Source organism: Prionailurus viverrinus, chromosome B4, assembly GCF_022837055.1.
Source record: "Prionailurus viverrinus isolate Anna chromosome B4, UM_Priviv_1.0, whole genome shotgun sequence".
Taxonomy (NCBI): Eukaryota; Metazoa; Chordata; class Mammalia; order Carnivora; family Felidae; genus Prionailurus; species Prionailurus viverrinus.
In genome coordinates, this window is record NC_062567.1 from 76,080,471 (window position 1) to 76,102,434 (window position 21,964).

The window sequence follows — 21,964 nt, forward strand, 5'->3', positions numbered from 1 at the left end:
GCTGCTGGTGGAGATGGAGGTCAGATGCTGGAGGGGTGAAGGCCAAGTCCCACACGGGCTCTGCAGCTTGCAGTGAGGACTGGCAGGGCACCCTTCCTTATATGTGCTTGGCATTGGGGCTCATGGATGGGCAGTCAAGAGCTTAATTCATGGGTTTGGCTTGCCTGGGAGCAAGAAGTCATTTTCTCTATGCTGAGCTAGAGATCAAGCCCTCCCCACCTCTGAAACAACATGAAACCTTCAAATTGCTGGGCTTGCAAGCCTTGCTCATGTAATTTGGGTTTTATCTAATTAACCTGCTGTTATAGGGTAATTTGCCCCAGGCCCCAGCCTCTCCAGGGGGATGTCACTGGCACTTCACCATCCTGACTAAACTTCTCTGGGTTATGGGCTTCCTCCTGGGGGCTCAGGGAGCTGGAAGGGGATGGGCTTTCCTGGACAGAGTAGGCTCCTGGGTAGAGTGTTTGGGGGCTCCAACCATAGGTGTGTCCTCGTCTTTACTGGAAAGAGACCATTCATTCTCGTCTCCTGGAGACACACCCCACTGATGGCCTCTTCCTCTAACCCAGAGAGGACAGTGGCCCTATGTGCTGGGGTGTGAAGGATGGAGTGACCCTCATGAGAACATGAGGGGTCATAGGCTTCCATCAGTTCTCCAGGAAATGGGGTCTCCGCACTTCATGACTCTCAAGCTCCAATAAGGCAGGCTGGAGGCTGTGCAAGGCACAATTGATGTCTAGTAACAAACACTGGACAGAATGAAGAAAAGGAGGAGGGAGTTGGAGCAGGTGGCTGAAAATTCAGGGAGTCAACTCAGAGGAGGCAGGGAGATGGCAGAGAGAGGCTCACCAGGGCCTGGAGGCTTCAAGGAAGGACTCCTGGGTGGTCCGTTGGCTCATTTCTGTCTTGTGTATTTGTTAGTAAGAGCAGGAACAAGCTGAGGACAGGAACCATCTGTTTAGAGTTCAAGTGGAGGAAATGCTGTCCAGGTGAAACTGAACTCCTATGCATCTCTTCAGACCCACACAAGCCCAGTGAGTACCTTGCTGTCCTGCTCCAGCCTGTGATCCTTGCCCCAAACTCTGCCTGCTGTCCCTGCCGTCTCAGATGCCTGACTCTTGACCCGGGCCCCAGTCCTCCCCCGTGAATGCCATTGCTGCCAAGACCCCTGTTCTGCCTGTGGCCCGCTCTGTCCCTAGAGATTGCCTTTACCCAATGATCTCTATTGGGACCCCAAGGTGGGCCGTGACTCTTGGCTGGGTGAAGCCACTGGAGAGAGAAAAATCTGGAACCAAGCTGGTGTGGGGCTCTCTCACTCTGTTTAGGAGTTGGCCTGGAATCCATTCCCTCTTCCTCCCCCATACTCTTCCTTACCCATCCCGCTGCCATTTTGTCTTCCTGGCTTACCAGAACTTTTCTCTTCCTCCCTTCTCTCTTTCCCACCTTGTGTCTCCGTCATCCATCCATCTTTCCCTCTTCCCCTTTCACCACCTCTGCTCTATTGTTCCCTCTCCCAGAGGTCTTCCTGGGTCATCCCAGCCCAAAGCTGAGCCCCCCCTTTATCTCCCTAACCCTTAACATGTTCTTAGTGTGTTCTGGAAGGACAGTGGCTCTGTGGGCAGCCCCCATGAGGTCCCTCTGAAGGCTGTGTCACGTCATCTCACTTTTCCTTTGTAAGGAAAGTAGAAGGTTCTCCAGATCAGAGACCACCTAGCTACTCCTCCCGCCCTCCCCTATCTTTCCTTTTCTCCCTTCAGTAAACCTCTATTGAGAGCTTCTGTGTGCCAGGCATGTGCCCAGTGTAGGGGACATGGGGGCTTGTGGTCTAACGTTAAAGGCCTTTCCCAGCTCTTGGAACCTGTCCTAACACGATGTCCCCTTGATGGCTGGCTGTGTGTTTCTGTGACATGCATGGCAGCTCACCAATCCAACCTTCAATGTCCCTGCAGCTGCTGCCCTGCCTTGTCTTCTCTCCCTGTCCTTGATGTTCCCTGCTTCAGCCAAGGACATCTCCCCAACAGGCCTCATCTTCAAGTGCTTCCGCAGTTCTGCCACACTATCCCTAACCAGCCTGAAACACCTTTCTCCCCATCCCTTCTCATCCATATCCTCTGCTCTTTCAAAATCCTGCGTAAAACCCTGGTTCAACCCCATCTCCTCCTCTGTGTGCTGGACCCCTCTGTCCATTGACACCTGTACTGCTGTGTTCCCTGAGGGCCCAGGGCCCGGGTGAGAGTCCCATGTCTCCCAGTTGACCCCTCCCCCTGTACCTCTCCTCAGGACCCAAGACCAGCCTCTGGGCATCCCTTCCTCACTGCCAGAAGACTGACAGTTGTTGGAGAATTAACCAAACAGCATGGATGGTGCATCTTCAGGGAGCTCCTGGGCCTGAATCCACCTAGAATGCCACCAGGTAGGAGCCCAGACCAGGAGCTGGCTCCAGGGGTCTGGATCCCACTCACCACCCAGCAGCGCTTAACCTCTCCAAGCCTCAGCTTCCCCAACACAAGTGGGATAATAAACTCCTGATGGAGTAGCTGTGACGGTCCCACGGGAAGCACTCTGTATATGCCTGCTACTTATTCAGTGTTCAGTCGATGTTCTCAAGTACCAAAAGTACAGAGTAAAGTAGAAGTTAGGAATCGACCTGTCCTCTCCTGTTCTGCTCTCTCTCCTCCTTCCTCTCCTCTGGGAGAGGATGTTTGGGTCAGTACATGTCCATACAGTGTCGTCTGCTGTTGGAAGACAAGAAGGGGCTGCTGTCCCCAGAGATCCTAGGCTCGAGGAATCAGTCCACTCAGACCATTCCTGATAATGGAAAACTCGCCACTAGAAATAATAATAATAATAATAATAGTAGTAGTAGTTGTAGTCACTGTCTACCGAGCACTTGCCAAGTATCAAACTCAGTAAGAAGCACTTTTCAAACATTACATTTATTGCTATTGATCCACTTATCAGATATTTACTGAGCACCTACCAGGTGCTGAGTGGGGGGCAATACAAAGTATCCTGTCCTCAAAGCACTTGGTTTCTGGGTCCATCCAAATGCAGGTGTCCCTGGGAAAAGCATCTCATCAAGCTATTAACAAGTCATTAACACTTTAGCATGAATTAGTTAATCAGATACTAGCCATCAGGAATGGAACACCCAATGTTGTTGATGAGGATGATGATAGGAGAGGAAGGAGGAGAGTTCGGGGCCACCCACAGGAAGGGTGGGCCCAGGTAGGGCTCCTGGAGTGCATGTGTTTTTGCTGGAGGAAAAAGGGAGGGACAGAAGGAAACCAGGATAGAACCACAGTTCAGCAAGGTTATGAAGGCCCTGCCCTAGGCTTAATTAAGACCTGGGGAGACTTAGGGGCTGGATGGGGCAGAGCCCCCTGCTTTGGGAGGCCTTGGGGCTGGCAGAAGAGACAGGCTACAATTTCCCACATCTTGTGTCCCAACTGCACCTTTCCCTCACACCCTTCAAGGTACCAGGATCACTGAGTTTTCTAGCTGGGAATTATATTCTGAGACAGGCATGGACATCTCTGAGCCTCAGTTTTACTCATCTGTGAAACAGTCGGGAAGTGTCTCAGATCAGAGAATCAAACCCCCACGTTACCAGGAACATCTAGCTTTCCTTAAACATTCAAGGAAATTTTTAATTGCCTGTTAAATAAATTACATCTGTACGGTTTTATAGCCAAAACAGGTTACTTTATTTATACAAAGAATTTAATTACACAGCTTTTTGTGTGTCTGATCAGTGTGACACACTCGTTGTGATCTCTTGGCCCCAGTCACGACCCATTGGCTCCCTTCTGGGGTCTGATAAACCTCCAGAGAAAGCCTCAGAGGGAGAAGGGAAAATCAAGTACAATCCAAGAGGGTACTAGAGATTGAAGGAAAAAGGAAAGACACAGAGGGGAGGCGAGCCCTGGGGACACTGAATCCACAAGGGCTGCCTGGAGGAGGGGGTTTGGGTTCTAGTCTGTTAAGGGAAAAAGGTTTGGGTGGGCTGGCAATGGGGAATGGCAAAAGCAGCCCAGGAAGGGCATTTGTAAGGAAAGGGCCCTCCAGCTGGAGAAAGCACTAGCAAAGGGCGAATATGGGTGATGGCCCCTAGATCCCAAGCTGTGTATGTAATAGGGAGGCATTGAAGGCTCTTGAGCCAGGTAGACCCTGAGCAATACAGTTTGAGGAAGCAGAATGTAACTACTGGGTGGGGAGGAAAAGTGGGGGTGCGGAGAGGCTGGAGGCATTGAGAGGGGCAGGGTTCTCGGAGAAAATAATTGTGTCCAAAATTAGAGAGAATGAGCTGGGTTGTTTGGATGACATCAGCTCCGATCCTGCCAGCCATCCTCAGCAGATGGACTCAGGAAGTGAGCGTGCGGTCTGTGGACCCCCCACAGGTCCCCCTCGAACCCTTGTGCTCCCCGCAGTTTCAAGCAGGTGCGGCACTCAAGCCCAAGGTGGCTGGATGGAGCGCAATCCCTGGGGGACTTGGCCGCAATCAGAGCCACTCATATGGGGGCAGGACAGCTGTTCAGCAGGTTTGCAGCTGGTGAGGCCAAAGGTGAGCTCACCCCAGAGGAGCTGGGGTATAAAGGATGGAGGAGGGCTGTCCCGCCAGGCACTCAGCTCCATTCCCACTGTGTGGTGTGACTGCCAGAGAGGCGTCCTCCTCATTCAGCTCTGTGGCCAGGAGCATCTCCCTTGAGCTTTGCTGGCCATCTCCTTCCTCCAGCCCCACTGAAGCCTCTGACGAAGTGTGTGGATTTGGGAGTGTGAGGAACCAGGTCCTGATCCTGCCAGGTGACCTTGGGAAGGTCTTCCAACTTCCTAAGCCTCTGTTTCCACATCTCTAAAAAGGGGGATGCTCATATGTGCTCCACCTGCTCCCAGAGGTGGATGGGAGACACCTTGTAAATAACAACGATAATGATGGTACTGATCCTACTGATAACAGCTAACACACACTGTGACCTCTGCCAGGCACCGCTCTAAGCTGTCCGTGTGTGGTAGCTCATTTAGTCCTCACAGCAGCGTGTGAAGTGGGCACTATTATCAACCCATTTTACAGATGAAGATATTGAGGCACAAGGAAGTTAAGCTCATAAGTAGCAAAGCCAGGGTCCAATCCAGACAGCCTGGTGGCCATCTGCACTCTTAGCCCCTACGCTGTGCTGGCTTTCCTGTGTACAAGTGCCTGTCCTATTCCAGGTACGCAGGGACACTCCCCTCAAGTTCCGGTTCCTGGTCCCTGCTGTCCCTCTGTCATCTCAACCTCAGTGTGAAAAACGTATTTTCTCCTGTTCTTCTTCCTGCACAGACCCTCCAGCCTGCTGTATCTGACTCCTGCTCTCCTTCTCAGCCTTCTTTGCTCTTCCGAAGAACATTAATGTAGTGTCAGGACTCAGGCGAAGGTAGGTGGCGGGGGTGCTTGTGAGGTAGCTACGTGTTTCTCACGTATATCGGCTTTTCCCTGATGTCATGTTCTCCCAGCCCATGTGGGAGGACGTGTGTAGGTGCACATCTGTGCGTGAGTGGTCGTGAGCATGGATATGGGCAGAATGGGTGGCCAGCCAGCAGGGAGTGGCCTGGCTGTCCCAGTGGTGTGTGGCTGACATCCACTGTGATGGGCTAGTGCTTGACTGTACCGGCTGTTACGTATTTTGGGTATCTTCTGAAGACATGGGTCTGTGGGCCAATGAGCATGTGTCTGTGCATGTATACACTGGTTTCTGATGACAAGGGGCCCCTGTTGGACTAGCTCTCTGTTCCTCTCCATTGGTGGCACACAGGTCAGTGTCCCATTTTCATTATATTCCTTTTCAATAATAGCCATGAGGGGCAGCATGGTGACTCCCAGCTGGTGACCATTTGAGGGAATCAAATTCATTCATTCTTTCAACATCCCTGAAACCACAAAAGTAGGAGAGGTTCTGGCTAGTTGGGCCTGAAAGAACATCTCTTCCTTGGCGGGGGGGGGGGGGGGGGGGGGGGAGGGGGGCAGTAGGATGAACAAGGTGACTTCTCAAGGTCACAGACCATCCATTTCACCGAGAGCTTCTCTGCCAATGCACATGGACGAATCAGTGAGAGCCGCACATGATACCAAGTTTGGAAGAGAGGGAGAAGGTTTGTGAAGAGGAGAAAACAGGAGGGTTCCAGGCAGAGGGAAAAGGCACAGGGAGGAGAGGTGGGGGAGAGCAGCTGTGGCTCCAGGAGGCAGAACACACACACTGACTGCCGTCTTCTTAGCAACCGCTCTGGGCCAGGCATTGGCCACATACTGGGGACAGAGGAAGACAGGCTGGCAAATCCCCTGGGCTTGTCCTTGACCAATAAAATGGAGGGTTAGTTATCTCTGTCCCCCTACTGGGCCCGACTGCTCCCCCATCTTTATCACAGGTTGCTATTTGCCATATGGTGGGAAAGGCTGGGAGCAAAGTCCAAGGACATGGTCTCTTTGGTCTTTTTCTTGCTTCCCTCCACCCCCAAATTTTACTTTTTATTTGCGTGAGAGTCCCATAACATAAAAGTAACCATTTTAAAGTGAACGATTCAGTGGCATTTAGTATATGCACCATCACTCTGGTGCAACCATCACTCTGTCTAGGTCCATACATTTCATCACCCCAAAAGGAAATGCAGTACCCACTGGCAGGCTCTGCCCCTCCCCCAACCCCTGCAACCACCAAGTCTCTATGGATTTACCTATTCTGGACACTTTGTATGAGTGGAATCATACAATGTGTGACCTTTCATGTCTGCCTTCCTTCACTTAGCACCGTGTTTTCAAGATTCGTCCATATTGTAGCACGTATCAGTACTTCACTCCTGTTTATGCCTGAATAACATCCCATTGCCAAGGATATACCACAACTTTTTTTTTATCTATTCGCTCATTGTTGGACATTTGGGCTATGTCTTACCCTTCTAGGCTGCTATAGCAACTATAACAAACACCACAGACTGGCACCTTATAAACAACAGAAATTTATTTCTCACAATTCTGGAAGCTGGGAAGTCCAAGGTCAAGGCACCAGTATGGTCGCATTGTGGAAGAGGCCCTCTTTCTGGTTCATAGCCACCTACTTCTCACTATGTCCTCCTATGGTAGAGGGGCTAGGGAGCTCTGTGGGGTGTCTTATTGGAACACTGATCCCACTCACGAGGGCTCCCCCCTCATAACCTAACATCTCCTAACCTCCCCCCTCTTAACCCCCCATCTCCTAACATCACCGTCTTTGGGGGTTAGGATTTCAACATGTGAATTTGGGGGACACACAAACACTCAGACCACAGCAATGTGTTTCTGCCTTTAGTTATTGCGAACAGTGCTGTGATAAACATGCATGTACATGAATTTGCTTAAACGCCTGTTTTCAATTCTTTAGGATATACATACCAAGGAGTAGAATTGCTCATATGACAACCCTACATTTAACTCTATGAGGAACTGCCCAGTTGTTTCCCACAATGACAAACCATTTTACATTCCCACCAGCCATGTACAAAGGTTCCAATGTCTCCTCATTCTTGCCAACACTTTTTATTTTCCATTATTATTTTTTTTTATTACAGCCATCCCCAGTGGGTGTGAAATGGTACTTCACTATGGTTTGGATTTGCATTTCCCTGATGACTAATTGTGTTGAGCACCCTTTTATGTGCTCTTTGGCCATTTGTAGATCTTGGAAAAAAGAAGTCCATTAAAGTCCTTTGCTCAATTTTTGGTTGGGTTGTTTGTCCTTTGCTGTTAAGTGCTACGAGTTCCTTATATGTCCTGAATTCTAAATCTTTAGCAGATGTTTGATTTACAAAGATCTTCCCTTATTCTGTGGGTTTTCTTTTCACTGTCTTGATAGTGTTGTTTCATGTACAGAAGTTTTAAATTTTGATGAAGTCCAACCTCATCTATTTTTTCTTTAGGTGCTTGTGTTTTGATGTCATATCTAAGAATCCTTTACCAAATACAAAGTCATGAAGATTTATTCCTACGTTTCTTCTAAGAGAGTTATGGGTTTAGCTCCTATATTTAGCTTGTTGATCCATTTGATGTAATTTTTGTATATGATGAGAAGTGGGCGTCCAACTTCATTCTTTTACATGTGGCTAGCCAATTGTCCCAGTATGTCTAGGCATGGCATTGGCATCCTTGTCAAAATGGTCATAAATGCATGGGTTTTACTCCCCCAAATCTTTTGAACGCATTTGTACTAGGTAAAAAGATTCTAGGAGCATTATTTCCTAGGTGCCTCTTTTAGGTAAACCTCCCTTAAGTGTAAAGCCCGGAAAAGAATAAGGCAGTCCTTGCCCTTGAAGCTCCCAAGTCTGGCCCTGATGGAACCAGTCACACAGAGAGAACATCTCAATCACGTGTGGAAATGTCATGTTGGAGTAAGCAATGGGCACTGCAAGATCCTAGAAAATAGGCACTCAGCCCAGCCTAGGGATTCATGGAAGTTTCCAGAAGGAGTGGGTACCTGAATGGAATCTCAAAGGAGCATTAAGAGTTGTCCAGGTAATGAAAGGTGCAAATGACAGTCTATGCACAGAAGCTGAGTACGAGCATCACCTAGATAGATGATTCAGCTCCTAAATACATCTTCATTGGAGGTCTACACAGAGCAAGTAAACAAGATGTTTACCCTCCCAAACAGTGTGGACACTCCCTCATTCCCCGGGGCTGCTCTCCAACCAAAAGTTCCATGCACACCTGTTTCTTCTGGTCTCTTTGTCCTGTGTGCTGAAGTCAGACCTACAGAATTGAAGTCAGTCACCACTGGTCCTACCTCTACGATTTCTCCTTCTTGGGCTTCACAGAGATCTCCAAATTGAGTCCCAAAGCAACAGCACAGTCACCCCTGTGCACTTCTCAGGATCTTAAGTCAGCCCTAGATAACAAAGAATCTGTCCATTTCTCAGGTGGATAAACTGCAACCAAAGGAGCTGCCCCTCTGCTCTCCTCAACACCTCAGCACAGGACATGTTGCCTCAGTCCCTCAAAATCACATCTACCTAGACTCCTTCACTGTGCACCCAGGACCGGGGACAGCACCCAGGCCTTACCACCCCATGGTCAGACGTATGCCTGCACTGTGGCCCTAGAGGAGGTAAACCCCATGAATGGCTCATGGGTTCCTCTGAAGGCTGTTTCACATTACAGATCCCATCCACCCATCCCCTCCCCACAGCCTCTCTTACTGGGTCACTGGGAATTTGGTCTTTGGAGAAAGGCAGAGCATCAGTGCTGTGAAGGGCTTTAGGGTTTTCTGGTCCTGCGGTTCATGACCCACAGAGTCCATGGATGGGCTTTGTGGGTTTGAAAACCTCTGAACACGCAGACACATTTCTGTACCCTTTTTCAGGGGGGATGGTCCACAGCTTTTATCAGCTGGTCTGAGTGCAACAGGTGATGGTTAGTGGCTGAGCCAGAACAGAACCCCCATAACTCCCAGGGCACTATTTCTAGTACCTACAGTGACAACAGCGGTGACATCAGAGAGAGGCATTTGGGCGGAAAGCCCACCAGACTCTTGGGCTCTTGTGCTTCCCAAGGTTTATTGCATCTTGGCACACACAGAAGGGGACCTCCTTAATACATGAAAGGCACAGTGAGGTCAATGGAGGTGGCAGCTTGGGACGAGAGGACCCGCCCTCGCAAGGCCTGCCCCTGTTACCCTGAGGGCTGGAGGGGCAAACATCTCAGGCACATTTATGATACCAGATGGATCAGAAAGCCAACTAGAGGGCTGAATTCTGCAGGCCAAAGCTGAGGGACTCGGAACCCCACCCAGCCCCACTGCTCACTTTGGAAAATCTAAGACCTCCCACTCCCCACCAAAATAAGCACACAAAAGCTATCCCCAAACCTACCGTGGTGGTGTGCTTTAAGTTCTCTCTCCAGGAATCTATGTGCCTATCTTTCTAGTTATTTGATTAAACTTTCCTCCTCCTCCAGGAAGCCTTCTTTGCTTAGCTTCTACATCCTGGTCTCTTCTCAGCATTGTTGCATGGGACTGCCATTCCCTGATTTATACGAGGACATTATTTGCATCTATGTCCATCTGTCCCATCAGCCTGCGATGGCCTCCAGAGCAGCTTGCTCTGATCTGCCTCCTGACTTTCTAAAGGCTGGTGCATGTGGGTGGGGCGGGGCCCATTATCATTAGGGGGTGGGCAATTTGGTGAGATTGACACACTGACAAGAGTGTACCTCTGATATTACTCAAGGGCAGTTTATTGATTGTACAGCAGGAATCCAGAGTTCTTAACTCAAGCAAAGAAGGGACTGGGTGTGACCATTTTTAGGAATATTTACATCAAGAGCCATGACTTCTGGCCTGGGCAGTACCATCAGAGATAGATCAAGCTCCCCCCACCAAGCACAGCTCATAGCAACAAGAATTGAGAATCACAAGCACAGCAGGATACAGCCCCAGAGAGAGCACTCAAGATAAGTCACACACCCACAGTCCTCAACAAAAAGGCAACATAATCATGCTGCCCTCATCAAAAGAACCATGGGTTCAAAAAAACTCCCTTTGTGAAAGAGGCAGTGATATGCCATGGAAAGTGTATAGACCCTGGAGTCAGCCAGACCTGGGCTTGACTCGTAGCCCTGGTACTTCGTGGGTCACAGGGACAGATTCTACAGCCTCTCAGAGGATGGGGCTTCTCCTTTGTCCTGAGGATGCTGGTTGCATCCACCCAGCAGGTTGGGTAAGAAAGACAGGCATGCGGGGAGCCTGGCACGTAGCAGGTGCTTAGCATATGGTTGTAGCTATTACCAGTAAGGGAGGAGTGGTGGGTGACCCAAGGTGGCAGGAGATCCCTACGTTCTCTGTCACTTGGCTTTGTAGAGACAGATACAGCTAGTGGTCTGAGAGAGGACACCTTTTCTCCTAAATAATGGAGTCATTCGGCAAAGACCTTTCTGAGGGGACAGGCAAGGGCTGGCTGACCGCTTGCCTCCTGGGTGCACATGGAATGAGCCTCAGCCTCAGCACACAGCAAGACTATTTCCCCCTCCCCTCCCTCTCCGCCACCCCCTTCCCCTCTTCTTCTGGGGAGAACCAGAGCTTCCCAGGGCCAAGAAGGTAATTGGAGCCTGTGCCCCAAAGCCTCCTGAAGGCAGTAAGGGGAAACAAGAAGTCAGAGTCCACGCGGTACCTGAGGAAACAGGACAGTCAGGGGAGGCATGGCACGGGTGGCCGAGTGCACTACAGACAGTCCTGGGACTCAGGGGTGGAGGGTGGGGGACAGCAGGCAACTCCAGGTAGGGCGGTGGCCAGGATCTCTCTTCTCCCAGGTGCCGGGAGTTTATCGGGTAGCTTTCCTGGAAGGGGCGCTCTTGCCCCGGGCATCCTTGAGGTCTCCCACTCGTGCCCCTTTGGCCCTGGACTGTCCGGCCCAAGTGCTGCTGGAGCTGCCCGCCAGGCCACTGGGCCCCGTGTCAGCACTGCCAGAGGTGCTGGGGTGGTAGTAACTGTTTCCACCGCTGCTGATGACAGCTGAGGAGGAAGGGCCGAGAACAGAGAAGGGCAGTGAGGGTCAGTCAGCGAAGAAGCCATCCCCCCTCAACCCCCAGCAACCTTCAGCAGCCTGGAAACATCACAAAGACCCACAGACACCCTGCAATGTGCCAGGCTCCGCGTGAGGCGAGGACCACACAGCACAGACACGGTCCCTGTCCTCCTGGAGATTCTTGGACTGTTTGGCGCCCAGTGTACATTCTTTTTTTTTTTAACTTGTTATTTAAAGTTTATTTTATTTGGGGCGCCTGGGTGGCTCAGTCGGTTGGGCATCCGACTTCGGCTCAGGTCATGATCTCTCAATCCGTGAGTTTGAGCCCTGCGTCGGGCTCTGTGCTGACAGCTCAGAGCCTGGAGCCTGTTTCAGATTCTGTGTCTCCCTCTCTCTCTGACCTTCCCCCATTCATGCTCTGTCTCTCTCTGTCTCAAAAATGAATAAACGTTAAAAATTTTTAAAAAAAATAAAATAAAACAAAGTTTATTTTATTTATTTTTGAGAGAGAGAGAGAAAGAGAGAGAGAGAGAATCCCAAGAAGGCTCCACACTGTCAGTGCAGAGCCCAACGTACGGCTCGAACTCACAAACCGTGAGATCATGACCTGAGTCAGCCGCTTAACCAACTGAGACACCCAGGCATCCCTGCCCCTGTGCACATTGTTAACCCTCTCTCTGGATGACAATGCCCTGGGAAGAGACAGGAAGGAAATGGGGTAGGCATGACTTCAGGCACTGTTTCCATGGGACAAAGGGAAATAGGTTTCCTTTGAAGCCAGAGAAGCTTCAAAAGACAGTTGCAGAAATTCCCAGACTGAGGGTGGGGCAGAACCACTAAAGGAGGTGGCATCGCCCTATCCTGGTGTCCACAGCTTTCCCATCCAGCCAGAGTCCCCACCCAACCCATCTCTCAGGGACACTTACAGATGCTCACAGACGATGGAGTCTCACCAGACATCCTGTAAGACAGAAAGTTAGAGAAGGATAAAACCTCAAGGAAGTGTCTACATTCAGCTAAACCTTGATGGGCACCTGCTTTAACCCGTAGATTATTTTCATTCATCCTTAAAACAATCCTCAAGATGGGGATTATACTCTCATTTTACAGGTAAGAACATAAAGATGCAGAGACGCTCAATGATTTACCAGGACTGCAGAGCTTGTGTGTGGCAAAGCTAGTGATGAAACCCAATCTGGGGTTTCTGTGCGACCCCACCTGGTATTTTCAGAGCACCCCTCATGCTATTTGCTTCATGTTTGACCTCCATCACAGGAAGGAAGGGAAGCTGAGCTCCCCAGTCAAACCACCACCTTGTGCTCATGTTGTTCATCTTCCACTTCCCAAATGTCCCCAGCCTAGCAGCGAGCCACCCACAGCCCCTTCTCCCCTGCTTCCCCCCGCCCACCCCCCCACCTGCACTCCTCGCCCTCCAGCAGCTTGCGGTAGGTGGCGATCTCCATGTCCAGGGCCAACTTCAGGCTCATGAGCTCCTGGTACTCCCGCAGCATCCGGGCCAGCTCCTCCTTGGCCTGGTGCAGGGCGGCCTCCAGCTCGTCCAGCTTGGCCCGGGCATCCTTCAGGGCACTGTCGCCCCGCTGCTCGGCATCGGCGATGGCCGTCTCCAGGTTGGCACACTGAAAGCCAAAGACCAGGGAGATCATCAGAATGCAAGATAGTTTTTAGATCTTCTGGGTTAGGTAGCACAACCCCCATTCTTTACAGATGAGGCCCGAGGTGACAGCAATTAAAAGCTGCAGAGCCAGCACTCGACCCTGGGTCTCCTCTATTTTCTGTCGCAGATGGATATTTACAGGAATTGGTGTGAGAAGCTGTTGAAGCAGTTACATGTCATGAGTATAGGAAGAAAAGTTTGATGTTTGCAAAGTTGTCTAGTCCCTGGGGTTGGAGGCCACCAGTGGCTATAAACTCAAAGGACACCAGGTCCAAGAGAATCATGCTGAGACCCCAGCCAGAACACCTCTAAGGAGCAGACAGCATGCCAAGGTGCCACTGTAGTCAGATTCCTGCCTGCAGGACAGCTCCCAGTCAGGACGCTTGCTACCTGTTAGCACCAAGAGCAAGCATTTCTGGACCAATCCAGCACTCTGCAGGGAGAGTCTGGCTCAGTGCTCCCCGCTTGGCAGCCTGAATTGGGTGAAGGAGGCTTCCCTTAGAGCAGGAGGTTAAAGGTCTGAAATCACAACTACAACCTCAGAAACTAGATTCTGACAAACACCTAGCAGCACTGTGATGTCATGTACTGATGGGGAGGAAAGCTGTCCCCGGGCTCCCCCACATCACCTGGAGTAGAGGCCTCGGGGAGGAGAGTAGGCTCTGATCTTTCAGTTTGGTGACTCTGTCACTGGCAGAATTGACCTGGTTCTTTGGGGAGAACCAGGACAGGAAGGATTCCCCACCACCTTAAAATCAGCTCCCCACTGACATGGTGTTTAAGTCTTGCTGCTTCCAGGTGAGACAGGATCCCCCAGCTGAAGTGGACATCCCACGTGGTACAGGGCAGGGCCACCCAGGAGGGCTTCATCTGCTGTTGTCCTCCCTCCGTCACCAGGACTACACCCCACCCAGAGGGCAGGAACTTAACATGGCCATGGAGGGGCCCGGGATGCATTCCCCATGCATCCCACATGTGTTGAGTGTCCATTGGGAGGAGGAGGTGTGGGAGCTGCTGCCAGAGGGCACATCTGAAGGGTTGTACAGCAGGTTTGTTTCACACAGAAAAGGTCTGAGAAAGAGGGAAAAAAGAAAGAGGAAACCTGATTTCTAATGTTGGCTCTGTTGATGACTGGCTGGAGACCTTGGGCAAGTCACTTTCCCTCTCCAGCTCATCTTCCTTACCTATGAACTGGGAGTCAGATGAGGTAAGCTCAAGGCATTTCCCAATCCTGAGCACAGTGCCAGCTCTGACCACAGGGGTACAGAGGCAGGTGGGAAACAGGGACAGTGGATGGCTGAGGGGCTCCCACGCCCAGGTTGGGAGATTTGCTTTGTGCAAAAGGGTGGGCTCCAGTTTCTCCATCGCAGGGGATGAAATTGAACTTCACCAAGAACTTGACAATCTTTGTGAAGTTGCTGCCCACCTGCTTCTTCACATTGGCAATCTCACACCGGATCCTCTGGATGAGCCGGTTCAGCTCTGACATCTCGTTCTTGGTGTGTTTGAGGTCATCACCGTGCCGGCCGGCTGCCAGCTGCAACTCTTGGATCTGGTTTCCCAGAGATAGAAAGTTGGTTATGAGACAGGACTGCATCCCCTGTCCCCCGACTTGAAGTAGGGGAAGGGTCCTGAGCAAACAATCCCATGGCTGGGACCAACCAGGGGAGGTGGTTCCAGAGCAGGAAGTGATAGAGCGGGGGCCTGGGCACCCTTCCAGGGGTTTTGTGGTGGTTCCGGCCCAGAAGTCCACCCCCTTCTCTAAGCAGAGCCCGTGTGCTGGGTCCGTCCTTTCTCCTTGCTCTGCTTGTGTTCTTTCCTCAGCTGGATGAAAGAAAGACGTAAGTCACATTTATTAAGCACTTTCAAAATCTAAGAAGTGCTTCAGCTTGTTTAGCACCTCTTTACAGAAGCATCTGCATAGGCCAGGGTCTGCTCCAGGTACTGGAGGACATAGCAGTGAGCAGGATAGGTGAAGTCCCTGTCCCCACAGAACATAAATTCTCCCATAGCCCTTTCTCAGTGACAAGTGGAGAGCCAGGAAACTGACGGCCGTGTGTACCCTTAAGATGGCGGGATTGTTGGCTCGGGGCTCGTAGCTCATATCTTCCCCTCTCCCCTTGCCCAGTCCTCCAGAGAAGAGGGGATGACATATCCATGGACAGGGGACGAGGAATCTGTGATCTTTGCTGTTAGTGGGATTTAACAAACATGAAAAGGGGGGCCAGAGCATGGCAGGTGTGAAGCCCTGAAAAGCACCCAGGTAGAGTCTCCTCCAAACATAATTGCCATTGCCCAGAAGGTGCCTAGACTTTCACTTCCTCATCTTGGAAGTCTCCCCACACTGATTAGGAAAGAGCTCGGGGCTTCCTCTTCCCTCCCCACCCCACCCTGGGTCTTCCCTAGTTACTCTCCCCCATATTTGTTACTCTTCTGCCCCATAATGACATGCCATAATCCCTGGAAACACATTTGTTTTACAGCAGGAACACCTCTCTTCTTTCTTCCGTCAATGGATTGCCTGTCCCTCTCCATTGAATATGCCCATCCACACCAATTTTATGTTTTACCTTGGATGATAGTCTCTACTAAGAATTCTTTTCGAGTAGGATGTGGTTAAAGCATTGGTTGTAACCATTCTTTCTTTCAGCACATCTACAAAGATGGCTCTTGAATTCACTGGTGGAGGTGTCCCTTCCCAGGAAAGGAGAGGCTGGTGGAGGACAGCGATCCCCTTGGTGCCTACCTTGCTCTGGTACAGGGCCTCAGCCTCTGCCTTGCTCTTCAGGGCGATCTCCTCATACTGAGCTCGGACCTTGGTGATGATGCTGTCCAGGTCCAGATCCCGGTTGTTGTCCATGGACAGGATAACAGAGGTCTCACTGGCATGAGTCTGGATCTGGGCCATCTCCTGAATAGAGAGGTGAGGAGAGTCAGTGTCACCCAGCCTCCCTCTGCTGCTTATTAGTCTTCTGGGCTGACGTGGTGGGAAGAAGTGCCTGCTCCAGATCTGTCTGTTGGAGCCAAGGGAGAAGGCTCACAGCAGCAGGATATACCCCACATGGGCAGCAGGCAGTCAACGGCATTTCCCATAACTCACAGGGTTAAGAACCTGTGCTTGAGTAGAACTTCACAAGGTCATTTTTTCCTGCCTGCACACAAGGTCACTATCATAGCCCAGGTGGGATTGTCTCTTATGTATATGGCTTCTGGGGACCAAGATCCTACACTTCCATGGTCTCGCAGTGCAGAGTTTTGCACCTTTCTATAAAAACAGACTTCATTCTATTTATTCTAAATCCTTCTAATTGGCATCCCAGGGAAGAGCCAAGTGAAGCCCCCAGCTGGCAAGAGGCAGGGTGGGGAAAGGGTAGGAGTATCCTCACCGCGTCATACAAACACTTGAGGAACTTGATGTCTTTATCCAGAGAGTCTACTTTGGCCTGAAGCTCCACCTTGACTGTGTAGGCTGCATCCACATCCTGCCAAGAGGTGCCCAGAACATTCAGTCAATACCATCCCATCTCATCAGCTTTCCCTGTCCCTGATCCCAGAGCCATCTGATTTCCTATTTTTTTGCCTGCAAATGGAAGCATATGGTTGAATAAAATCACTCAATATTGCTTTTTCTCATACTCACTTACTCTCTGAAAATAGGGAAAGGGGAATGTTGCTTGTTACACTGAAGAAAAACAATGCCCAGAGAGGTAGAATGAGTTTCCCCAAGTCACACAGGAAGGTCAAGCTGGACCAGAGTTTCCTGACTCCCAGGCCAGAATTCTCTGCTGTCTGTCTCTCTGCCCATCCCCTGGGTGTGTGTCCTGTCTCTCCAACTTGCTAGAGGCCAGAACAATGACTCCGTCCCCATTTAGGTGTAAGCCCCTCCCGAGGAGGCCTGGGCTGGAGTCCTGAGTGGAGGCGGTTCAGATGGGGGTGCAAGAGACCCAGGTCCATAGGCTCTTCTCTTCCTTACCTTCTTGAGCACCACAAACTCATTCTCAGCTGTTGTGCGCTGATTAATCTCCACCTCATACCTGGGAGAAAGGAGAGAGGATAGCAGAGACCTCAGTCCCACTGGCCAAGTAACCTTCCCTTCCCACTGTCCGGGCAAATGCTTGGGTGCAGAGTCCCTGCTGGATTGCCTAGCGTTGCACAGGCTGGGAGTGGCAGGACTATGTCCCTGAGTTGCCTCATTTATATTCCACTCTCTGGATCCTAGGAAAATATCCAAGTGTCCATTAGGCTCCCTAAACTGGCCACTGAACCAGTCGGTGGATCAATGAGCATGGAACTCCTTCCAATCAACCAGATAGGACGCTCTTATCAACAGAGCAAGCTGTTGTGCCACAACCGGTGGGGGGGGGGGGTTGAGCCCCTGGTCCTGGTGCTTGCTCCCTCCCCACCGAAAAAGTGGCACAGAGATTGGGTTTGCCAAGAAGCCTCTGGGAATATGACCTATGACCTTGGTGGGCCGTGCTCACCTCTTCTTGTAGTCCTCCACCACGTCCCGTACGTTCCGCAGCTCCGAGTCCAGCCGCACCCTGTCCCCGGACAGCATCTCCAGCTGCTTCCGCAGGTTGCTGATGTAGCCCTCGAGGATGGGCTCCAGGTTCTTCCTGCAGCTGTTCAGGTCCAGCTGCTGTAGCAGCTCCCACTTGGTCTCCAGCACCTGGTTCTGCTGCTCCAGGAACCGCACCTGGGACCACAATGGAGGCTATTGTGTCCATGGACATGGGCCATTGACTCCCAGGTTATATGAATTTTTCTAAAGTCGTTTGGCTTAAGTGCTGACTCTCCACTCATGGGATTCCATGCAAACTAGACCTTTACAAGTGGTCATTCCATAGCCTTCTGGACAAAACCAATCCCTGAAATCTCGAGGAAGAAGGAAATTCCATAGCTTTCTTCCATCACCTGACTCAGCACCTGGGAGATGCTCCCCCTGATGACTCAGCCAAGGGTTTCTTCTGTACTGTGAGCCCTCCCCTCCCAATAGTGCTTATCCTACCTTGTCTTCTTTAAAGAGCTGGAGATTCATCAAGTTGTCCTCCAGAAACCCAGCACTTCTTTCTCAAGGTGGGGCTATGCTTCACTCAATTCTCCACCCTTCTTTGCAAAACCCCCCAAGAAAGCGGCACATTCATTCATCTCTTTGTGCTACCTAGCTTACAAGATGTTATGATCAGGGAGCCCTTCCTGACACCCAGCTGCCACCTTTCCATCCACTGTGCCCTGTCTACTCCCAGGCAACAGGGATTTGTTCCCATCTCACTGGACTGTCTCGTCCTCCTCCTGTGAGACCCACCTTGTCGATGAAGGAGGCGAACTTGTTGTTCAGAGCTTTGATCTGCTCCCGCTCCTGGGTGCGCACTCTCTGGATCTCAGGGTCCAGCTCCACATTGAGGGGGGCCAGGAGGCTCTTGTTGATGGTGACCTGATGGATGCCCCCGGGTGGGCACATGGATGGGCACACGGGCCCCGAGGCCACACTGCCAAACATGCTGCCAGCAAAGCCAGTGGCCCGGCCCCCTCCATATCCAGAGCCAGGCCCAAAGCTGTAACCTCCAGTCCAAACACCACCACCAGCCGTACTGAAGGAAATACACCGATTCCCTCCAAGACTATAGAGGCTCCGACTGCTGAAGCCAGCCCCAGGTCCTTTGCCAGCGGCACGGCAAGAAGACATACTGCCCACAGCCTTCCTCAGCACCACAGCTGAGCGCCCACTGAAGCCACCCTTGTCACCACCAGCCTTGATGTTCAGCTGGCGACTCATGGTAGGAAGGATGGAGTTGACAGAGCTGGAGAGAATACCAACGGATAGAGAACACTCTGACGGGACACCCAGAGTGCTGCCTCCTTTTATCCTGTCGAGCCCAGGACACCGGAAAAGGGCGTCTCTCCACTATCTCCTTTCCTGGTGCTAAAGGGCCAGGGGCCATGGGCAATTTGTAGAATAGAGATCTCCAACCCTTCGTGGGAACAAAGCATTTCTGATAGCAAGCGGAATATGCTGTCCTTGCAGGCCGGAGTGGTCTAATCTGGCATTTATCTGTGCTCTTAATTAGGGAGCAGGAAACTTATCCCCTTCAGAGATCTCCTAGCTTTATTTTTCCAGGGCTTCCTCCGTCTTGTTTATCTATCAGTGAGGAGCAAAGGCAATACCTGGCTTTATCCAGAGAAGACCCATCTGAAAACCCAAGGTTTCCTCCCAAGAGAACCCATCTCCCATTATTTGGGTGGTGGTAGTGAGGAGCCGAAGTATTCATGCCAGAGAAGAGGAGACTTGGAAAGAACATGGTGTCTTCAAAGATCTAGATCCAAGACAGAAGTTCCAGGAGTCATTCTTTGGGTCACTGTCGGGACCCCAGCTGTTCAGCAACGGAACGAACCATAGGAAGATAATGGAAGCAACCACACAGAGTCTGCATGGCCCTCAGCAGGGGTATTGTCTGGGGCTTTCTGTGGGTGAGGCCTGCGGGGGCTGGTGGTTGGTAGTGACCTTGATGTTGCCTTTTCAACAGTAAAAACCTTTTCAGGCAGCTGGCAGTTCCCGCAGCCACATTTTTGCTCCCGAATAAGGTTGTCCACCCCATACTGGGTCTCCCCAACCCCTGTGATCCCTGGAGAAACACTCCACACCCAGGGACCAAGCTGCAGGAGTCCCTGAGTTCGGGGTGGACTGTTTTGTCAGTTTCCTGATCATCTCAGTTCTGTCAGTTTCCTGATCATTTCAGGAAGCCACTCAATTAAGGGATGGGAGAGAGCAGCTCTTTCTTAGTTCAGGCAGTCCTGGTGGGGTGAAATGTTACAAAATTCCTTCAAAACCAGGCATCTGGTAGCTATCCTGATGCAGGACTGTGGAAGCTCCTTCTCCAGGGACCCTGTCTCCCCAGCCCCCCACCCTCCCATCCCCCACCACCCCAGCAGGGCCTTGCCCCAGGGCATGGGGGCGCATAATGTAAGTGGTTTCTTGTGGCTTTCTAAGCCATATTGCAGGTGCTGGTTTGTGAATGAGTCCCTTGACCAACACACAGCCCCAGCCACCAAGGAGCTGCGGACCAATAAGAGGAATCTCCATAAAGAACTTAATCTGGGGCCAGAGCTCCAGACAGAAGAGCACTGTGATGATGGGGGAAGCACGCTAATTTTGACCATAGATTTCAGGAAACTCCAGAAGGCAGGGCTAGTACCCCCCACCACCACTCTTGGGGGTGGGGGCTGGTTTGCAGCAGCTGCTCCCAAGGGACTGACGTATGACTTGTAGTGGCAGTGATGGTGGCAGCGATAGAACCCACCCACCGTAGTAATAGTGACAGAGCAGACAAAAAGAGTTCGCATCAATCGTTCACACCGCATGTGCCCAGCATTGTGCTCAGGACCACCAGCATTTCTACTTTAACCCTGACCTTCCACACTTTTCTTGACAGGTGAGAACCGGAGGCTTAGAGATGATAAAGAATTTGCCTGAGGGCACTGGGCTAGGAAGTCAGAGCTGGCACTGGAATTCGAATGTGTCTGGTCTCAAGGCCACATTCCCAACCAGCACGTAATGGGATAAGATGTCAGCTAGCAGCAAAGACACAGGGCTTTCTGTGCTGGGGGCTGGGCAGTGATAGTGATGGCGGTGATGACGGCCATGGGCTGGGGGTGGTGACGCAGAAGGAAGAGGAGGAGGCAGAGGGGACTTTCCAGACAGGTGTCATCATCGTTGCCACGCACAGGTGCCCCTCCCAGCGAATTCTAGGGAACGTAATTGCAGGGAATTGTCTCCGACCCACATTGTGGGATCTCTGGCAGTCCCGATCTTTGCTGTGATGGCCACCTTCTAATCAGCCACCACGCTCCCCACCCCAATCTTTGAGTTCACTGGGCTACTGAGCATGCCAAAGTCTGAAGAGATCAGTTCATTCAATAGCCATAAAATTGAGTTCCTACTGTGTGTACCGCTCTCCGCGGGACAGTGAGAGAGAAACGTCTAAGACACTCTCCTTCTTCTCTAAAAAACGGAAACTGAAGTGGAGGAGACAAAATACAAGCGTGTGAAACTTGTTTGTTCGTTGCTCTTGCAGTTTTAATGCCACATGCCTGCACTGGATTACGTGTGACTCCGACAAGCAGTTACTGAAATTCCGATTAAAAAAAAATCAGAATAAAATACGTGGGGCTTTGGGCTCCCGGGGGGGCTCAGTCGATTAGGCACCTGACTTCGGCTCAGGTCATGATCTCGCGGTTTGTGAGTCTGAGCCCCGCGTTGGGCTCCGAGCTAACAGCAAGGCGCCTGATTGGGATTCTCTCTCTCTCCCTCTCTGCCTCTTCCCCACTTTCTCTCTCTCTCTCTCTCTCTCTCTCTCTCTCTCAAAATAAATAAATAATAAAAAATATACATGGGGCTTTCTGAGGTGGGGGTCGGGAAGTGAGAGGTGGGCCAGGCTGCACAGGGGCAAAGGGGACAAAAGGGAAAGACGGTGGAGTGGCCGGGACACCTGCCTTCTCCCTGCGGACAGTGCGGCATCGTGCGAGGGTAAAGAGGGGAAGAGACGTCACGCTTTAGGTTAATGAGCAGTCTCTGTGTTGCATGAGAACTGTCGGGAGACAGGTACCCCGGGGAGCCCCCAGGGAGCTGAGCCTGTAGACACCACCATCTCCTGCCATCTTGGTTAAGGATACTTCCAGAGGGTAAGAGGCCCACTCTGCAGGGCACACCACACTGGAGGTAAATCAAAAGCAGGGCCTTGAATAATCTCAAATGGACACAACCAAAGT

General features: G+C 51.3%; 1 protein-coding gene across 1 annotated transcript; it reads right to left on the reverse strand.

Moving 5' to 3' along the window:
* Positions 1–11,167: 11,167 nt before the first annotated feature.
* Positions 11,168–18,974, reverse strand: KRT74 (keratin 74). The gene is made up of 9 exons (XM_047867422.1): positions 18,504–18,974; positions 17,680–17,894; positions 17,172–17,232; positions 16,585–16,680; positions 15,945–16,109; positions 14,625–14,750; positions 12,940–13,160; positions 12,450–12,484; positions 11,168–11,510 (listed from the first exon to the last, which is right to left on the reverse strand). Exons 1-9 carry the CDS (start codon positions 18,972–18,974, stop codon positions 11,320–11,322), a joined length of 1,581 nt encoding a protein of 526 aa, XP_047723378.1. The 3' UTR covers positions 11,168–11,319.
* Between the last annotated feature and the right edge of the window lie 2,990 nt (positions 18,975–21,964).

What these genes read in the sequence shown, in the direction of transcription:
- KRT74 (XM_047867422.1), bottom strand. Translation starts at nt 18,974, where the DNA reads ATGAGTCGCCAGCTGAACATCAAGGCTGGTGGTGACAAGGGTGGCTTC. An exon ending in AGTTTGTGGTGCTCAAGAAG is followed by an intron (nt 16,681 to 17,171) that starts GTAAGGAAGAGA and finishes ACCTCTTGGCAG; the next exon opens with GATGTGGATGCAGCCTACAC. An exon ending in CTGGAGGGCGAGGAGTGCAG is followed by an intron (nt 12,485 to 12,939) that starts GTGGGGGGGTGG and finishes TCTGTCTTACAG; the next exon opens with GATGTCTGGTGAGACTCCAT.